At 35.0% G+C, this 19,594-nt stretch overlaps 2 protein-coding genes across 3 annotated transcripts in view; one reads left to right on the forward strand and one right to left on the reverse strand.

Moving 5' to 3' along the window:
• LOC107750881 (receptor expression-enhancing protein 3-like) overlaps nt 1-3,477 on the reverse strand; it is a 10,514-nt gene extending 7,037 nt beyond the window's left edge. The window contains exons 1-3 of the mRNA XM_016566444.1: nt 3,170-3,477; nt 783-855; nt 275-351 (exon numbers count right to left, since the gene is read on the reverse strand). Coding sequence (XP_016421930.1) covers nt 275-351; nt 783-855; nt 3,170-3,201 — 182 coding nt within the window. The 5' untranslated portion in view covers nt 3,202-3,477. The remainder of the gene's footprint in view (nt 1-274; nt 352-782; nt 856-3,169) is intronic.
• Nucleotides 3,478-5,217: 1,740 nt separating this feature from the next.
• rgs7a (regulator of G protein signaling 7a) overlaps nt 5,218-19,594 on the forward strand; it is a 51,651-nt gene continuing 37,274 nt past the window's right edge. For both annotated transcript variants that reach the window (XM_016566401.1, XM_016566402.1), the window contains exons 1-2: nt 5,218-5,261; nt 6,223-6,345. In XM_016566401.1, the coding sequence (XP_016421887.1) occupies nt 6,268-6,345 (78 nt within the window). In that variant the 5' untranslated portion in view covers nt 5,218-5,261; nt 6,223-6,267. The remainder of the gene's footprint in view (nt 5,262-6,222; nt 6,346-19,594) is intronic.

A 19,594-nucleotide genomic window follows, 5' to 3' on the forward strand; every position in this document is an offset into this window, starting at 1 on the left:
CACAAAACTAATGAAACGCAGTGGAATTTAACCAAACTGAAACTGAACCTAACGGACTGGTTCCTCTAACTGGCCTGAGGAAAACAAATGGAGCTCAACATCTGCAGCAACATATAAAAGCCCTTTTCATTTACCACAAAGGCTAGACAGTGAAAAGTCATACAATGGAGAAGAATAGCAAAATGTTAATAAAACCACTTGATGCAAAATTACTCCATGCAATCCATTAACAATTATTCATTTGCCTCTTTCCAGACTGTGTGTGTATATTTACCAAGCCAAAGAAAGGTCTGTGATGGTCTCCACCACTGTGTAAAGAGCAAACACAATCCAGTACATCATCCATCGCACCTGTCAAACCACAAACGCAAACACAAAATGCCTGTTAGAGGTATAGAAGTGCTACTTACAAAAACTTACCATGTACGTACTATAATATATGAATTTTATTCATTCACTATATGATATACATCAAAGTACAATGGTATCACATCACTGTACCACGGTACAGTCACAGTATTTTTTGTAAGGAAAGAAAAGGAAGTACACAAAGCACAAACAGGGCACACATGGTGGAAGAACAGTATTAAATTGCTCAACAGCTCAGGGTTTAGTTACTGACAGCCTCCATCAGATACAAAGAGTAACCAGGATATACAGACAGTTTAGCTGGGGCTCTCCATCTATTCTGGCTATTAACATTCTCTAAACTCAAATAGATGTGAAGAATCAGTAGAACATGGATGAAGATATGCATGTGCATTTATGAATTGAGTACTCACATATTCTTTGACATTCTTGGATTTGACGGCTTTAAAGGAGTAGTATGCAGGATACAGTGTTCCAAACAAAAGACTGTGATAAAACACACACATACATACAGTACACATAAGACATGATTTATATTAAAAAATATCATGCACCTGTTATAAGCAAGCAAACAAATAAAGGTTGGCGAACAGTTCAGTGCCCAACCAATCAAAATTTAGATACACTGATATAAAAATGTAAGATATACAAATATATCTATATAGGTTATAGATATTATAGATTTTTAAAATTAATTTTTGCATTTGGATTATCTTTGCCTTCATCTAACACTTAGTCTTTAAAAATACTAATAACTTAATTTAATATAAACACATTAAATAACTTAGTAACACTGTTAAATGTAATTTTTAGCAAATCTTGAAGTTAATATCCTTTTTTCCTACTGTACATGACTAAATTCACTTTTAGCATTTAAATTGACTGATCTTAGTTTTAAGCATTTTATTTTAAATGCATTTAGACAAAATGTTGTAGAATTCTGTCATTTATCAATTATCGGCCATTACATGAAAATTATTAGCCATGACAATAAAACAATTATCAGCTTATCTAATCAACCATAATTTGAATATCGGTGGATCCCTATGCACAATCTTATATTTGATGATAATCCACCCAGATGGCAAATCCAGCCTTTGCCTTTGGTTACAGGCCTACTCAAATATTAAACTGGAACACTGATCACTCAAAATGCTCTATTTATTGTGACGGGTGAAACTGAAATCCCGTTGTTGTTTTTTTTCAAAGAGGTGTTCAATTCAGTACATACACACAGTAAATTCACCGCTTTCACTGTAACTGGCTTGCGTTTCCCTGATCCATTTATTTTCGAGTAGCTATGGGAACGACATCACTGCCTGATACCGTCTAAAGTTATGTGTGATCATGGGTGTGTGTGTGTGTGTGTGGTGAGGGACTGTTGGATGGATTCCATTTATTGTGTAACGTTTCTCCACTCTAAAACATCTCTACCATAAAGCAAAATAAGTGCTGAAGTCAAGAGCAGAGATCATCTCTTAACTTAAAACAGTAAAACTGTTTGTAATTAAACAACTGCAGCATCACCAAGTCACTATTTCCAAACACAGCCTGTCTTGCTTTTACTACTAGTCTGAAGAAAGTGTTTAAACATCGAATGCTGTGAGAACACATTAGAGTCACAATGGTTTAGTCATGCATTTCCTATTACGCTGTTCTCTGGGAGAACTCGTGAGGGTAAAAAAAGAAGGGAAAGAATTAGGAATGAGTGTGTGTGTGTGTGTGTGTGTGTGAGATGTTACTGCACATTTCTAAAACAGCTAGGCCTTGTTTGCCGATGGTGAATAATTCATCATTTTAACTTACAGTAAGAACACAAAAGGAGTTTAAAAAGACCTTTAGACTTTGAAACTGACTATAACCTACTATATATAAATGTATTTCTATCAGTGACAACCAGAGACCTTTATCTCTTATATTGTCAGTACACTAAAGATAACCAAACCCACAGCAAACAGCACCTAGTGAGATGAGGCACAGAATGTGCTTTGCTGTGCTGACCTTTTCCGCAAAGAAAGGGACACACCTACTGTAACATTACGGTCTAGCAGGAAAACAGCAGTTCCTCCCAGGCAGACAGGGACTTTGAATAAAGCAGGTCTCCAGCCAAAAACATGATGAATTTCCTGCTCTACTCCACTACGTCAGCGAAATTGATGTAGGTTTTTTTTTTCTTCTGCATAATTTGTGAATTTTTATTATGGTTGATTCAGAGGTTCCTAAACTTTCTTACCAGTGAATTTCCAAGATTTTTCCATTACTTTTCCTATGATTTGTGATGGCTGAATAAGGTTTTTGTGCACTCACAAAAACAGTAGTTTCCAGCCTACTAAATAAATAAATACTAAATAATCAGCATAACTATACACTTATATTGACTGTAAACATTTACATGACCTTTTAAAATTGTATTAATTTCTATTACTTTTCTGGGCCTGGAAATTACGCTTTTAAATGGTACATTCCAGATTTTCCAGGACTGTGGGAACCTTGTTGAAAGTGAAAATATAAAAAATAAGAATACTGCAGAAATTTAGTAACTGTAACAGTGTTATTTATTATATTGGGGGACAAAACATCATACTTTATGCATCCCCCCCACCTAATCCTGACCAACAACAAATAAACTACAATTTGTTTTATGTACTCATAATATTGTTTTGTATTGTAACATTGTAGATATAGAGACAGTACAGTGTGCATAGATGTTGTCCGTATGAACTAATGCGCAGTCAGCAGTTTTACTAATGTAACGTTACTTTAAGCTCAGAAACGCAAATAGTTTTCAGTAAATACTCACACGATGACCCTAGATATAATCCAAGACACCATCTTCCAACCTGTTGCACTTTTAAGTTATGAGGTTCGATGCAGGTCCAGTCCAGAGGCATAAACTATTCAAATAAACTATAACTAATAATAACTTCTGTCTCGTTTCTCCAACCGCTAAAACTCAACCACTGAGTTCCTTTTTTTAACGCATGCTTCCTGATATCCACAAGGTTGCAAAATGACATCGTTATTTGACGAATAACCACTGGTTTCAGCTATTGTCTTCTCTCTACATGATGTTCCGTTGTGTTAAAAATTTATGTATTGTTTTCCTCTTCGCCTGTCCCTTTCGGACTAGGGACGATGTCAGTCACCTTTGATTGATGGCACGACTGGCCACTGATTGGACAAAGACTCTGGTTTGGCCCGCCTTCTGCGTTTACTGATTGGACTACTGACTCAGCGCCAAACAGGGTCACAGGGCGGAGCTGCTCGTCGCTTGCATTGTATGCTGTTTGCGTACAGGAATGATTGAGTTTGAAACAGGTAATTTGGAAACGTTTTTTATCTGAAGATGTAAAATGCTCTTCAATGGATGGGTGCACAGGTACATTTTTTTTTTTTTTTTTTTTAAATTAACGTATTGTCGTGTAGTCTGTGTCTCGTCCTAAGAATGAATAAAAAAATAAATAAAGATGATGCAACAGAAAGTTTATGCATTGCTAAACAATGAACAACAGCTGCAGATGTTCTGCCACATCTGTTTTAGATTTTCTTAATTTGCCCTAAAGTCCGTTTTGCAGTGTGCATTAGATTGTTAATACACACTTGGAAGGGGGAGCAGTGTAGTTAATGGTGACTTTAACCTTTACGTTAGATGTCCTATCTGTTATCCTTTTACCATACACCGAGAATAGAAATGAAAATTCTTGATTATAGTACACTGGCTCTAAAGAGCACCCTTAAGGAAATCGGTCTCAAAGAATGATTAAAATATTGGCAAAGGTTAATTTTAACATCCATTGCAACATTGTGTTGTGGGTTCTACAGATGTTTAAGAACTGTAGTGGCTTTGTTGCCAAGTAGTGTTAAGAGAAAATTACATGCAAGGGGCCTCTGAAGGGCTTTACTCTCATTGGACAATGTTAAAGAACAACTGTGTGAGGGGCTAAACAGTCCATCTCAAGTGGTCCAGTAGAGTTGGTTGACCATTTATAATTTTGATTAACTCTATGCATTGTTATTGCAAAACCTGAGATTCGGGTCTCAGCCCTGAAATTTTTAGGGTGTAAGTATAGTGTATATACAGAACAAGTGGAAATTTCAGGTTTGAGACCAGGAGAGAGTGCAATTCTTTAAAATACACATTTTGAGCAAGATTATCAGTTTGTATTTCTATTTTTTGTGTGTCTGTTCTAGGCAATGCCACCTGGAGACAGACAAAAGTAGATTTTATCACTTTCCCAATAGCTGCCTGTCATACATTTAGCTATTCTTTTTAACTATTTTTTTTTCAACAGATTACCACTGTTTAATATAATAATAGCTTTCCTGTAGCTCAAACAGTAGAGCATGGAGCTAACAATGCCAAGGTAATGGTTAACAGGAAAACAAGAAAACTGATAAAATGTGATTGAATACAATGTATACAATTTGGGACAACTGAAGTGTCTGCAAAATGTAAATAATAATGTAATATTTTTTATATTAATAAAATAGTAGTTCAATCGTTTAATATTTTAAATAATACAAATTTTATAAAAAATATTTTAATTAACACAAATTAATAATTAAGCAATGTAATATTTTATGCTATATTATTATTATTATTATTGAGTGATATAATTAGAAATAATTAAACTATTTACAAAACAAAAATGCCAAATCCCTCAAAGAAAAGCACTCCCTCCTATTTGTGTAGACTCCAGGATCGGTTCGAGGTTGGATGCGCGTGCCCTTGTCGCTGGCGCGTGCCCCGTTCTTCAGCAGAATCCCTGCGCGCGATAACGCGTCAGCATCAAGCAAAGGATCACTAATATTTCCAATGAATGATACGTCTGATAGCTGACGAACTGCAGGAGCTTGATCCATACATCAGGGGGAGACGGGGCGTGTTTGAGGTGAGAGTGAACAGAAGTGATGCTTTATGATTGTGTTGTGCATTTTATTGGTGATGCCAGGTTTCTGAGGACTCGTGCAAGGGCTGCAGTTCCGCCTGAGGAGCTGTCTGTGGTTCTGAAAGGATCGGGTGGCTGTGCAAGACTGCATTTTTGGTTACACGAATATTAGCTTCCTGGCAGTTTGAAGCAAGATAATACAGCGAATCTCGCTTGACACATCATAAAGCGTTCGCATGCATGACATACGGGTGCAGCGCGAGGTGGAACAGTGTTTGCATTTAATTGGCTGTCCCACCGATATTACAAAACTGAAAAGTGTGTCTGATCTATGATCTGCTGTCATCAGATTTTCAGCGTTTACTTAAAAACCGGTTCCTTTTAAACTTGAGAGGAAAATCCTCGACCACCAGCTGATAAATGATTTTAAGACAGCCAAATATTATTGTAATCCAAATGATAGCTATGCATTTTGGTTTTCACTAAAATATCGTTGATAAAACATGGTTGTAATTACAAATGACACAATTAGGTGGGATGATCACAAAGACATTGCCAACTGATCAGTTCTGCATTGTTGTAGCATCTTTGATTTCTGTCCAGTAATACTGTATATCATGCAAGTTTTGAACCGGTTCCTTTTAACCTTGAGAGGAAAATCCTCGACCACCAGCTGATAAATGATTTTAAGACAGCCAAATATGATTGTAATCCAAATGATAGCTATGCATTTTGGTTTTCACTAAAATATCGTTGATAAAACATGGTTGTAATTACAAATGACACAATTAGGTGGGATGATCACAAAGACATTGCCAACTGATCAGTTCTGCATTGTTGTAGCATCTTTGATTTCTGTCCAGTAATACTGTATATCATGCAAGTTTTGATGTTTTAAGCAACGAGGTGTATCATTGTGTGTGTGTGTGTGTGTGTGTGTGTGTGCCTTGCTTCTCCCTATCAGGTGCATATATCCACTGGAGTAGCTGTTTTGCAGAGTTTTTGAATCATGGCGAAGAACAACAGCCTCCATCCAAGCAGCAATGGAGAGACGGACGACTCACCAAACATGCTGGTTTACAGAAAGGTAGGACTTTGAATAATTAATAAGATGGTTACTTTGTGAAAGGTATTGCCTTTTTGACAGAACAAGTAGTGTAAGCTTTGTTTTGAGTGCAGTTTTGGGGGAAATTAAACTGTGTCTAAGACATGAAAGTGGTGTGGGTGATAAAGGGGCTATTTGTCACACTTTTTAGTTTATTTTGGAAAGTCAATTTCTGTATGGACACAAATCTTGAGAGCTTTTTGTTAAAAAAAAAAAAAAGAAAGAGTTTGCTACCACACATTGACCTTTTGTGGCTATTTGGGGTAAGTTGTCATGATGGGAATCTGCTATTAAATAGCATGTTACATTTAATATTTTGCCTTTTTGACAATTTTCCCTTGTGACATTGAGTCCCTATGTAGGGCATTTTCTTGAGAAGCAACAGGAATGGAAAAACTTGTGTTTTGAAAAAGGAGAGATAAAAACTTTTTTGACCTTTCTTACTCTCCATCTTTCTGATGATTGGTAATTTGCTCATCACTGCTTGAGTCAAAGTCATTTGTATTGCTGATTGGGAACTGAAGTCTATCATTGTGGCTGAGAGCCACTAATGTTACCACTCATCCTATGGAGACTCAAAAAAGAAGCATGAATTTTTCACGAAGCCATTATCACATATTTAAAGACTTGTGTGGCAAATTACAGTTTCAATCATTGTCAGTCGTTGTATCATTAATTACAGTAGTAGCCTGCTTAAATGAGCTCTGATGACGAATCAGGTCTCTGAGTGCTTCTCTGTGATGAATTCATAATTCACGACTAGTATTTCCTCTGTCCTGTACCAGCTTTCCCTCCCGTCTCTCCTGAGCATGTTCAATTTCAATCTGTCCCCTCAGGTGCGGCTGAAATATGTTGTCAGAACATGGCAGTCAGATATAGTTTGGAGACAGTGAATCATTCATCTATCAGAGGCTGCAGCATCTTCCTGCAGGACTCTATTTTTTCTTCCTTCTTTCAATTCATTTCCTTCACCCTTCAGTTGATTTTCACATTTCCTTCATGCTGCTTCAGTCCTATTAGGTGTGCTGTGCCGTGGAGGTGCATGAACGAGCGGTGCTCTGCAGTCAGAGATACTGTGGCTCTTCTCTTCACATCACAAGACATGAACTCACCCAATTCAGAACTAATAACTACTGACCAGCCCCTTATCACAGGCTTTTCTAACAGATCTCAAAGAGCTGAATAGATTTATGAAGGACCTTAGGCAGAATGGTCCCACTTTTCCCGAAAGCATCGCAACCGTAAGTGGATTGTAAAAAAGGCCGTGCAAATCGTCATAGAATTACGGACTGTTTCCCAGAAGCATTGTAAATTAAGTAGTTCTTGAAAATCTTAGATTTACAAGTCATTGGGAGTAATTGTAAACAGGCAGACTTACACAGTTACTTTTCTGATGTATTTACACTTGATTCAGTATACAATGACTTCTAATTATTTTATTTGTTTTAAAATTAAAGTGTGTGTGTGTGTATATATATATATATTAGGGCTGGTAATTTAACGCATTAATTAGATTAATTAATTACAGTGAAAAATAACGCGTTAAAATTATGAACGCATTTAACGCACTTGCCCCGCCCCAGACCTATGTGGGACCCAGACCTATTTCATATAGCTGATTGATGACAAATATGAGGCAGGGCAACAACTCACTGCGTGATGAGCCTAAAGAATGTAGTTAGAATGTCCCTAAAATTCAAGATATGGGGCAAAAATGCCCCTGTTTGAGTTTTTGTCTCATGTTTACATCATATAGTTAAGCAATATCACACGAGCAATGAGTGCAATATCACACAAGTGCAAATGTGATACTGATCTTATACAACAGTTCAGTAAATAATAAGTTAATATTGTGTTATTTTAGACACAATGTTGTCTGTTTTGCTCAATTTTGCCAACGAAAATATAAAGACAAAGCAGAACTGTTGAGAGTGATTCAAAAGCATAAGGAGCCATCTGCTCTCTAATCGCTCTCGCGGTACTTTGATGTCACACACTGATCGATCTGATGGTGATGATCTGCTTCAAGCCTAATGATTCAATGGACCATTCATAAAGAACCATTTACTTCACTCCTGAATGAATCAGTCATTTGAACGAATCAAATGAATGAATAAATGACTCAATGACTTAATCATTAAGACATTTACCACCACCTACTGGCAGTTTTAGTTTATTATTTAGAGTATCATTTCATTAAAGAAATATTTCATATTTCCATTGTAATAATAATGAAATTAATAAAATCAATTATTAAAGGTATAATTCACCCACCCAAAAATGACAATTGTGTCATCATTTACTCACCCTCATGGTCCGATTCTTAAGTAGCATGTGAACCACTATCTAGCATGATGTACTTATTTGCTCAATATTTATTTATCAGCAATGCTCCACTGTTGCCATGTGCTCCATCAAAAAAGATAAATATAACAGTACACTTACATAATTACAGTAGCAATTAAAACCCCAGTAAAAAGGCACTCTCTAGATTGATCATAATTGAGAGAATATAATATACTGTAAGTGTGTTGTGCTACCATAGGAGTATGGTGCATAAATTTGTTCCAATTCAGTATGAACAGATGGAATTTCTAGGCTTGGTTGCCCATTCATGAGTTTGTATTTCTTTGGAAAAAGAGAGAAATACTGTATATAATGAGGAATTTGGTGTAAAATTGGCTTGGAAATGTTAAATCATAAAGTGCACTCTGTGTGATTGGCCAACAGTAATCATTAAAAAGCATGCATGCCAATAAACTACAACTGTAAGACTGTTGAAATGTAGGAGTGTAATTCTCAGTAGTCTACTTGTTTAATTCCTCAGTTGATGATAAATTCTCATTAGTTTTCTACTTGCTGTTGGAAGTGTAGCATGTCATCAAGCAAGATGCCAGCAAGATATTTTTTCCCAGATTAAAAATCGACTTTCAGTAAGCTTTCAATCCACATTTTAAATGTGAATACCATTAAATCGGTTTGCAATACATTGCACAACATGATCCGTCAACATTATAAAGTAGTAAAAGTCACAGGACCTAAACCTGAGCCTTGTGGGACTCCTTTGTAATACGGCAATACTTTCCAATTTTAGTGTGACTTAATGAAAGAAAACATTGGAGGGAAAACATTGACACTCTAAATTATTCAGCAACTTTTTTAATACTTAATTTAATGTTTTTACCATTCTATATCTTTATACACCCTTTTCGCACTCAACACCTAACACAATGATGAAATTAAATAACTATTACTTAATTGTAAATTATGTTTTACCTAACTTGGTGTTTTGTAGCATAGACCTGTACATTCTTGAGCTGTCCTGCTTGGTTTCGTACTATGAGGAAGAGGCAGATACAAAGTCAGAGAGTGGGGAGACAGAATACTAAATCAAAAAGTGTACCTGGTGTCTGCTACATAGTGTCTAAAGGTGCTGGAGAAAGAGATGAGTCACATGTCCCTCAAGTACAGCTTTCGCCTTTTTACAACACAGTTCTACATGCAAAGCCGCTGTCTTCACACTGTAGTCCACATAAAGTGTATCTGTGAAAACTAAAATAAAACATTGACTTGACGTTGACGTTGACTTGACTTGACGTTGACCAAACATTAGTGCAGTTTTTGAAGTGGAAGGTAGGCCTAAATATAGTTGAAAATAGAGATGGGAATATTTCCTCCAAATGTGAACGTTTTGTGGCTGTTCTGTGGTTGTTCTATTTTGCTTTCTGTATTATTATTATTATTATTATTATTATTAGTTTTAGTATATCATTATGTATATTACCAATAAAAAGTTTGTGATCAGTGAGATTTTTTAGAAGAAATTATTACTTTTATTCAGCAAGCATGCATTAAATTATGTGACAATATTATAATAATACAAAATATTTCACATAAATGCTGTTCTTTTGAACTTTCTATTCTTTTTGTTCTGCAAAATGTATCATGGTTTCCTTGGTGGGCCTAAGAGATTTCTTTTAAAGGGGTCATATGATGCGATTTCATTACACCAAATACACCAAATAATGTTCTTTTTAGCAGCATCATATGACCCCTTTAAAAATGTTGACCCCAATGTTTTGAATGGTAGTGTATGTTATAATTCTTTATTATTTGATCTCCCTTTGTAATATTTTTTAATTATGTTTAATTGATTTTTTTTTTCTGTTGGTGTGACCTAGTATGTTTAATTTGGTGATGTTAAACAATATTTTTTAACCCAGAATTAATTATCTGTATGCACACAGTGAACAATGTCAGTCAAGTCGTACGACAGAGTAGATTGCAAGATTGACTTATCTATAATATTTTTAGCAGTGGTGCTTTAAAGGGAATGACTGTAGAGATGCAACTTTTCACAGAGTGTTGTGCCAAATGCAGTGAATCACTGACGACAGTTAACTCTGCCTGCATCTTATGTTTAATTTAATTAACTTTAAAACCCTGCCACTACAACCATTACAGCACCACTTTTCCAATAAGTCGACCACTTTCAATACATTTGAAGACAATTACTGTCAGTCTTCAAATTGTTTGCTGAGAGCAATGTTCCTGTTATTTTGCATAATCCATCTCAAGTTTTTTGTTACGGCAAAGATATTGTGCAATAAAAGATTATAGATTTAGCCTATATATTTGCGTTGAATTCCTGAACATTCTGTGATTTAAGTCTGTGCTGTTTTTTAATTGTTAGTTTATGTACACACTCCGGTTAGCAATTCAGACCAACCAGCCTGTCTCGTTGATTATGAAAATATAAATTTTTACATTCCTGTTAAGTACCTGTTGTTTTTTTCAGTCTACAAAGGTATAAAGATACAAAGAAATACATATTTCCACAAATGTCTATCTGGAAGTCTGGAAAACATAGGGTTTGAAAATTATATGTTTTTATTTATTCAATTAACGTGATGCTGCTTCTCTTGTCTACTGGAGTGGAGAGGGCAGAGCATGAGTGAGGCTTTCATTTCTTTCTCTATGGGAGCCAAGCAGCAGACTTGAGGGGCATTATGGGACTGACAGCAGAGTGGAGCAAGTGGTGAGATCATCAATAAGTTGGGAAATGTGCAATTTGAGAGGGGAAATCATTGGTAGGCAGCCAGTTGCTGTGAGGTGAAGAAGCTTGTCATAAATTATCAGCTTTTGAGTTTCTTGTGGATTCAGTGCTTAAATCGCATTTTTACATATTGCTATAATTATTTCAGTATAGCTGAGCTGTGCCTGTGTTAATGAAAATTAATTTAATTGACACTTAGCAGTTGTGCTAAATGTAATCATGCTTATACAGTAGGATCCAAAAATTTAAAAATATCAAGTTAAAACATTGTCTTAATGTCTTATTTCTGCTTTAATGACAGCAAAACTTGAGCTGCATGAACTCAGCAAGTTTTGTGCAAATTTGCTAATTTGATTAGTGACCTTTTGTTTTAAATGTTCATAATTGTTCATTTTCCAGGTTTATTTCCAGGTTTAAATAAAATCTCTCTCTCTCTCTCTCTCTCTCTCTCTCTCTCTCTCTATATATATATATATATACACGTACATCTCAATAAATTAGAATGTCGTGGAAAAGTTCATTTATTTCAGTAATTCAACTCAAATTGTGAAACTCGTGTATTAAATAAATTCAATGTCATGCTTCCTTCTGCTGAGCAGCTTTTTGAAGATGCTGATTTCATTTTCCAGCAGGATTTGGCATCTGCCCACACTGCCAAAAGCACCAAAAGTTGGTTAAATGACCATGGTGTTGGTGTGCTTGACTGGCCAGCAAACTCACCAGACCTGAACCCCGTAGAGAATCTATGGGGTATTGTCAAGAGGAAAATGAGAAACAAGAGACCAAAAAATGCAGATGAGCTGAAGGCCACTGTCAAAGAAACCTGGGCTTCCATACCACGTCAGCAGTGCCACAAACTGATCACCTCCATGCCACGCTGAATTGAGGCAGTAATTAAAGCAAAATGAGCCCCTACCAAGTATTGAGTACATGTACAGTAAATGAACATACTTTCCAGAAGGCCAACTATTCACTAAAAATGTTTTTTTTATTGGTATTTTTCTTATGAAGTATTCTAATTTGTTGAGATAGTGAATTGGTGGGTTTTTGTTAAATGTGAGCCAAAATCATCACAATTAAAAGAACCAAAGACTTAAACTACTTCAGCCTGTGTGCATTGAATTTATTTAATACACGAGTTTCACAATTTGAGCTGAATTACTGAAATAAATGAACTTTTCCACAACATTCTAATTCATTGAAATGCACCTGTATATCAATGATGCAACATGCCTTACCCTTAATCCTCATGAGAGTGTGTATAGACCTGCTTTATTGATAGTGCTGATCTATGTGTTTGTTTGTATCGAATTGTTTTGAGTTGTGTCCATTGAATGCTAATAAGGGTCATAGATGTCTGTGAGTGTCCGAACAGTGCTGTCAGCGAGAAGGTCTGACTGCATAAACGATCCGTGTCATATTGAGTGTCAGCCAGCCAGAAGACTTCAATATCCATACATGAGTCTTTGCTTCTTAACAGAGAGACAATCAGATGGGCACGTCAGTCAATTAAGTCTCGTCTGTTGTTGTTGCCCTCAGGAGGCAAATAGATGGTTGTTTATTTGACTAGATTTATGGCAGCTTGATCCAAAATGAAAATCATTTAAGCCTGGAAAGTTAGAGCAAAGCTTTTGATGTCTTAAAGGGGTCATATGATGCGATTTAATTTTTTCCTTTCTCTTTGGAGTGTTACAAGCTCTTGGTGCATAAAGAAGATCTGTAAAGTTGTAAAGACTAAAGTCTCAAATCCAAAGAGATATTCTTTATAAAAGTTAAGAGTTAGCCACACCTACCTAAAACGGCTCGTTCTAACACGCCCCCACATACCTACGTCACGATCTGGGAAGATTTGCATAAGGCCGCCCAAATGTTCATAAAAATCGACGCGTTTCAAAAAGGCGGGGCATAGAGGAGAAACAATAATGTACAGTATGTGGAAAATAATGTGTTTTTTTTACTTTAAACCGCATAAACACATTTCATTACACCAAATACACAAAATAATGTTCTTTTTAGCAGCATCATATGACCCCTTTAATTGGATGATGTGTATTCATGTGTTTATTTCCATAATGTAATGTATTTCTAAGTGAAACAGGATATAGATTGACCTAATCTAGTCATATGAACAAAAAAAGTAGACTTGGTGATGTCAGTTGAAAAAGAAAGTTGTTTCAGAGTCTAGAATCTTAACGAATCCTAGTTATAATGAAAGATTGATATTGAGAACTTAAACATTCTTGGAGCTGCATGGAAAGCTTCTAGTTTGATAAGATATTTTATTACCAGTGTAACTGTGTTAATTTCAAATAATATTTATCTGTCTGTCTGTCTGTCTGTAGACGATCTATCTATCTATCTATCTATACATTTTATAATTATTATAATCTATCTAACTGTCTGTCTGTCTCTATACATTTTATAATTATTATTTATATTTATTATTGTTAATCATTTATTTATTTATATATTGACTTATTTATTTTTAATACATTTATATATTTTATAATTATAATTATTATTTATAATTACTATAATTAATGTAGAATGATTAAAATGTTAATTAATATTCATTTATTTATATATTTTCTAATTATTATTATTACTTATATTTATAATTATAATTTATTTAGATTTATTTATTTTGATTATTGATTATTTATTTATTTAGTCTGTGAAATCTTACCTTGAAATATGGTTTCAATGAAGCATTTATTTTATGGATGGACTTACTTTGTTATTAAAACATGAATAGATTTAATATAAAGATATGATATACTATAGACACAGACACAAATACATGTTAAGTAATGCTTGGGAAGATATTTCTACATCTGCGATAAATTGGTCTCTAAGGTGTCATTTAACGTGCATATGTTTTCCTCCAACAGGCAATTAGGACTACAGTAGTCAATCACATTTATCTTGTGTCATGTTTGAAAAGGTGACCTGTAGGTTAACCACAACAGGGAACGATTTAAAGCAACTTGGATCTTTTTTATTGCACCAAAGCAATTTATTTATCCACAGTAATCATATAAAAAAGATTTGTTCTTTGCATACACTCAAGTAGTCTCTGAGGGCTTTTCCAGTTTATGCTGCATATGATGTTCTCATTTCCTAATTGTTTAGCACAGAATCGTTATATAACATACTGTTTTTTTCCTCAGTATTTTGAAAATGAGGCGTATATTGCAACCTCATTGGCCAGCTCGTCTTGAACACATGTATCAGGCTGTTCAGCCCGTTGTGCATCTCCATTCCCTTTCTTTCTTATCACCTCCACAGAGACATTCAATCCTGTTTCTCATGTATTAAAGCTCTTATATGAAACGGAAGTCTCCAGTCACCTGCACTCCCTCCCTCTATTCACTCTCTTCATTCACGTTTTTCATTCTGCCCTCTCCATCTGATCTCACAACCATCACTGCTGCTAATAATTTTTTTCCTGCTTGCTTATATCATGAGCCTCTGATGTTCTCAACTGGTTTTGCTCCAGCATCTTTAAAAGATTTTACATTAGGTATTATATGTTGAGCCAAAACAGTACCAATATTGTTTATCCTATTGCTTATCTATATTGTTTGCTTTCTAAATGCCCAGTGAATTTTAATGGTTTCATGCTCTCGACAGGCAATGATTCACCTTATCCTCCCTGCAAGTGAACCTGTTTTTAATGCAGTTTGGGTTGTGTTTTCTTTTACTTTGTGTAGTTTTGGGGATTTCATGCAGCCTGTCCATGTTGATATTTTCCTAATTGGCTAGCGTCTGTGACAGATTAATTTAAACCAAAATAGCATCGAGTTTGAGTAGACATGCATCTTTTTACAATAACAGAAGAAATGAGAAATATTTTATTCTTCCATTTAAAAGGTGATAGAACTGTTTATTTTTCCATCCTAACTATGCAAAATTGTATGGTTATTTGTATTTTATATTTGCTTTTAACAATGTTTATTATGTATATACCATTTGCCATATTTTATATAATGCACAGTATTAAATATAATATATAATGCAATATAGTGCAAATTTATGTAACTGTATATTCATGCATTGTCTCTATTGTATCTATCAATTTCCACCAGCCCAGCTATGTGGCAATACAATATTCGTTTGTATTTTATTATATTCTATTGTGTATTGACATTTACATTTGTCATTTATGCATATGACATTTTTATAGAAACCTTTTTTTTTTTTAAAGCGACCTACATAGCAACTTACAAATTACATTCAGTAAATATGTTTTATTAATTCATACATTCCTTGGACACGGAATCCTGAAATTCTATTATTTTTTCCTGAAATTCTATTCTATTCTATTCTAGTCTATTCTATTCTATTCTATTCTATTCTATTCTATTCTATTCTATTCTATTCTATTCTATTCTATTCTATTCTATTCTATTCTATTCTATTCTATTCTATTCTATTCTATTCTATTCTATTCTATTCTATTCTATTCTATTCTATTCTATTCTATTCTATTCTATTCTATTCTATTCTATTCTATTCTATTCTATTCTATTCTATTCTATTCTATTATACTCTATTCTGTATTGACATTTATGCAGTATTAATTCATACATTCCTTTATTAATTCATACATTCCTTGGATTATTTTTTCCTGAAATTCTATTCTATTCTATTCTAGTCTATTCTATTCTATTCTATTCTATTCTATTCTATTCTATTCTATTCTATTATACTCTATTCTGTATTGACATTTATGCAGTGTAGGGTTGGGCCAATAGACAATGCCATCGCAGAAGAATCGGCTACTAGTTATAGGCTACTGGAAACGAAGCATACAAAAACAGCAACACATTTCAAAATCCGTCGAAACGCAATTGGGCTAGTTTTGGGCTAGTTTTGAGTAGCGATTGGGCGGGTTTTCTAGTGAAAACCTGGCAGCCCTGGATATAAATTTTATTTATTATAATAAAAAAAATTTTTAGATTGTATTTATGGGCTTTTATGAATGCTTTTATTGGAAAGTACAATGCATATTATACTGTGAACATATTGGGAGGGTGAAGCTATTGGAATGGGATCGGACAAGATACAGGCTTAAACAAAACCTGCTCATGGACATCCCTACCAGAGCGCTAAGGCTCCTATGTGTACCGAGGTCTGACTGTTCAGTGGTTTTTATTGTATTTTTAGGCATTAAAGGCAAAGTGAAGATGATATAAAGCAAAAGGCAAGCATATTGACATTTCTAGTCTATATCCATTATCCTTGTTCTTCATCATTTCCTTCCTTTTACTTTGATCCATCTCTCCACCCTCTTCTCTTATTCCTAGCCTTTTATCCCTTTCCTTTGGAACAGCCTGGCTTTTCCATCTTCTCACTATCATCTTTTCTTTTAAACTTGAAATTCTTAACCTCACATTTCTCTTTTTTTTCCGTTTCCTTTATGTGTCACTGGGTTTTCTTCAACATACTGAAATCCCGCCTATGATCAGCTCTTCCTGTGTTGGCAGTACAACATGAAGAAAAGCTGAGTTGTCAGGCAGGAGATGAAATGACTCACTGCCACAAGATGCTCTTGAGTGTGGAGAGCCGTTAGCACGTTATTGCACTGCTGACTGGGGTTTGGATTAATTAATTCCACTGCTGATTTCTCAGTGCACCTTTTAATGTAAGGTTATATGAGTCTCTAATCATTTCAAAGCGAAGATAATAGTCAGCATCACCTTACGTGTTGTTTTGAGACAGAACTACAAAGTATCTGAAGTGCTGCTCTGCTAGTCCAGTTTCAATGTGCCAGTATGTGGATTTTTGTGTCTAGTCCAAACTATTTAGTCAATGTTTTGCTAGTTGGCTTGGCTTTGTTAGCCTGTGCTAGTAGAAGTCATAACTACACCATTTGGACCCAAAAATATATTTTGCCATTAAAAACATTTAAAAAAAATATTTAGATATATATCTAAATTTAGATATATATCTAATATTCTATTCAGAATGATTTTTTTTCGGGCATATTGTACATTGCTAATATTTAATTAGAATTTATCAGATGTTTTGATTTTTATTCATAAATTGATGTTTAACTTTGACATTTAAAATTGGTGCTTAAATAATAATAAACGTATACCCTTTGACAACTGAACATTGGTTTAGGATCCAATGAGAAAATATGTTTTACCATAAATAAAATTGAAAGCATGAACATACAAATTTGATGTGATTATATTCAGATAATATAGATCTTTACAAAATATGCATTCCAGATGCCATTTGTTTAATTACATTGCTGTTTTTCTATTGTCATTGGTTCAATGTCAATCCAATATCTGTATGCCCTAATATTAAAAAAAAAAAAATTTCACGGAGTATGTTGACTTTTTCACAGCACTGTTTTGTGCACATTTTTAAATTGAATAAACAAATAAAATGCAGACAGAAGCAATCCTTCAGTCTACTTGGATGGAATGTGAAATTCAATGCAAGGACAATGCATTGATCCAACAGTCCTTGCATACTGGAAACTTCAACTACACACATGATTTGTAGATCTTACGAGTTGCATTAATCGACTCTTCATGTCCAGTGGTGCAGTTTTTTTCTTTCTCAGATGGCTGTGTTCCACTCACCATATTGCATTAGTTGTTTAGCATTTTAACATGACTTCTTTGTCTCTAGTTAAACTCTTTCAGGTCACTGGAATATGTCTGCAGAAGGTGTAAACAGGCTCATGTTTTGCGGGCATGCATGACTTTTCCACCTTCACTGTGCCATATTTTAAATCTTATGTTTTATATTTCTGTGCCTGCTACTATAATAGTGAAGATATCATTTAGAACATGAATCCCAAATGTGTGAACCTGCATTGATGGAGACAACTTGCAGCTGTGGTGTCTTATAGGAGAGGAAACGCGAGCCGAGTGTTTCATTATCGGTTTGGTTGCTTTGAAGGTAACTCTCACAGCATTCCAATGAATGCTGCCCCATACATCACACACCGAGCCTCCAGAGAGAGAGCAGGCGAGAACAGGAAAAAGGGAAAAAGAAACAGACAGAAGAAGAAGGAGGCGAGGGGACGCTTATTGCTTCAATTGATTGTTCTCTAAAGTTTCTCCACAGCTACAGACCTACGCTTTCTTCCAGTTTCCACAGCCTAAAATCCACAGTAATGTAAATGTCCCCCAAGCCCTGCCTGTCTGCATTGATACTTCTTGTTCTGTGATGAGGATTCCTGAGTAACTTAGGTAATCCTCCTCTATCGATTTCAGCTCCTAGAGCATCCGCTAACTGCCAGCCTGTTCTGGACTTTTTTGCTCAGTGTCTCTGACACCTTTGTTGAGAAACAGCAGGCGTGCTTTACTGTGGCTATTAACACAAGTCAAAGTTTAATACATTAGACATTATCAACAAGAGAAGAGAAAGAGCATATGCGAAAATGTTGAATCACATGAAACCTGTCATCAGACCTGTCAAAATATTACATTATATTTTAGAAACCAATATTTTGCACCATTCATTTTTTTTGCCACTGTGAAATTACTTAAAGATTAATATTTTCGTAAAAATCATATTTTGTTGGTACTGTCCCAGATATGATGGTTCCATTGTGAGGGATTCTTATTTTATTTTATTTTATTTTCTATTTTGTATTTTTCCACTTACCCTGATTTTGTTTTACGGAGTGTCTGTTTACACTAAGTGCAAATAGCCCACCTTGTTGGCAGAGGCTATTTATACTAACTCCGCCCACCAATGTGGGATTGGGGTAGTCAGCACTACAAAAGACGACAGTCGCACATCAGCTCCAGTGGCGTGGATGTTAAAGCGCATACCGTAGTCTTTTTGACGCAATCGACGTGAGTTCGAAACCGGCTTTTGTCAATCTTTGTTTTCTCCTTTTTCAAATCTCATATTACATCGGAAAGGCATTTATTTTCAATAAAAATGGAGGAAATAATCAAAAAGTTGAAAATTACATATCGGGTAGGTTTAGGGTGGGCTTTATTGTTCCAATAAAGTGGCATCCATTTATTAATTGGAATTAAAGGGGTCCTATTATGCTCTTTTACAAAGTCTTGATTTTGTTTTGGGGGTGTACTAGAACAGGCTCTCATACTAGGTTGTTCGAAAAACACATTATTTTTCACATACTTTACATTATTACAACACCTCTCTCCCCAGTCTGGCATGAACGGCTCGAAT

This window comes from Sinocyclocheilus rhinocerous, unplaced genomic scaffold, assembly GCF_001515625.1.
Source record: "Sinocyclocheilus rhinocerous isolate Xijiao unplaced genomic scaffold, SAMN03320098_v1.1 scaffold392, whole genome shotgun sequence".
Taxonomy (NCBI): domain Eukaryota; kingdom Metazoa; phylum Chordata; class Actinopteri; order Cypriniformes; family Cyprinidae; genus Sinocyclocheilus; species Sinocyclocheilus rhinocerous.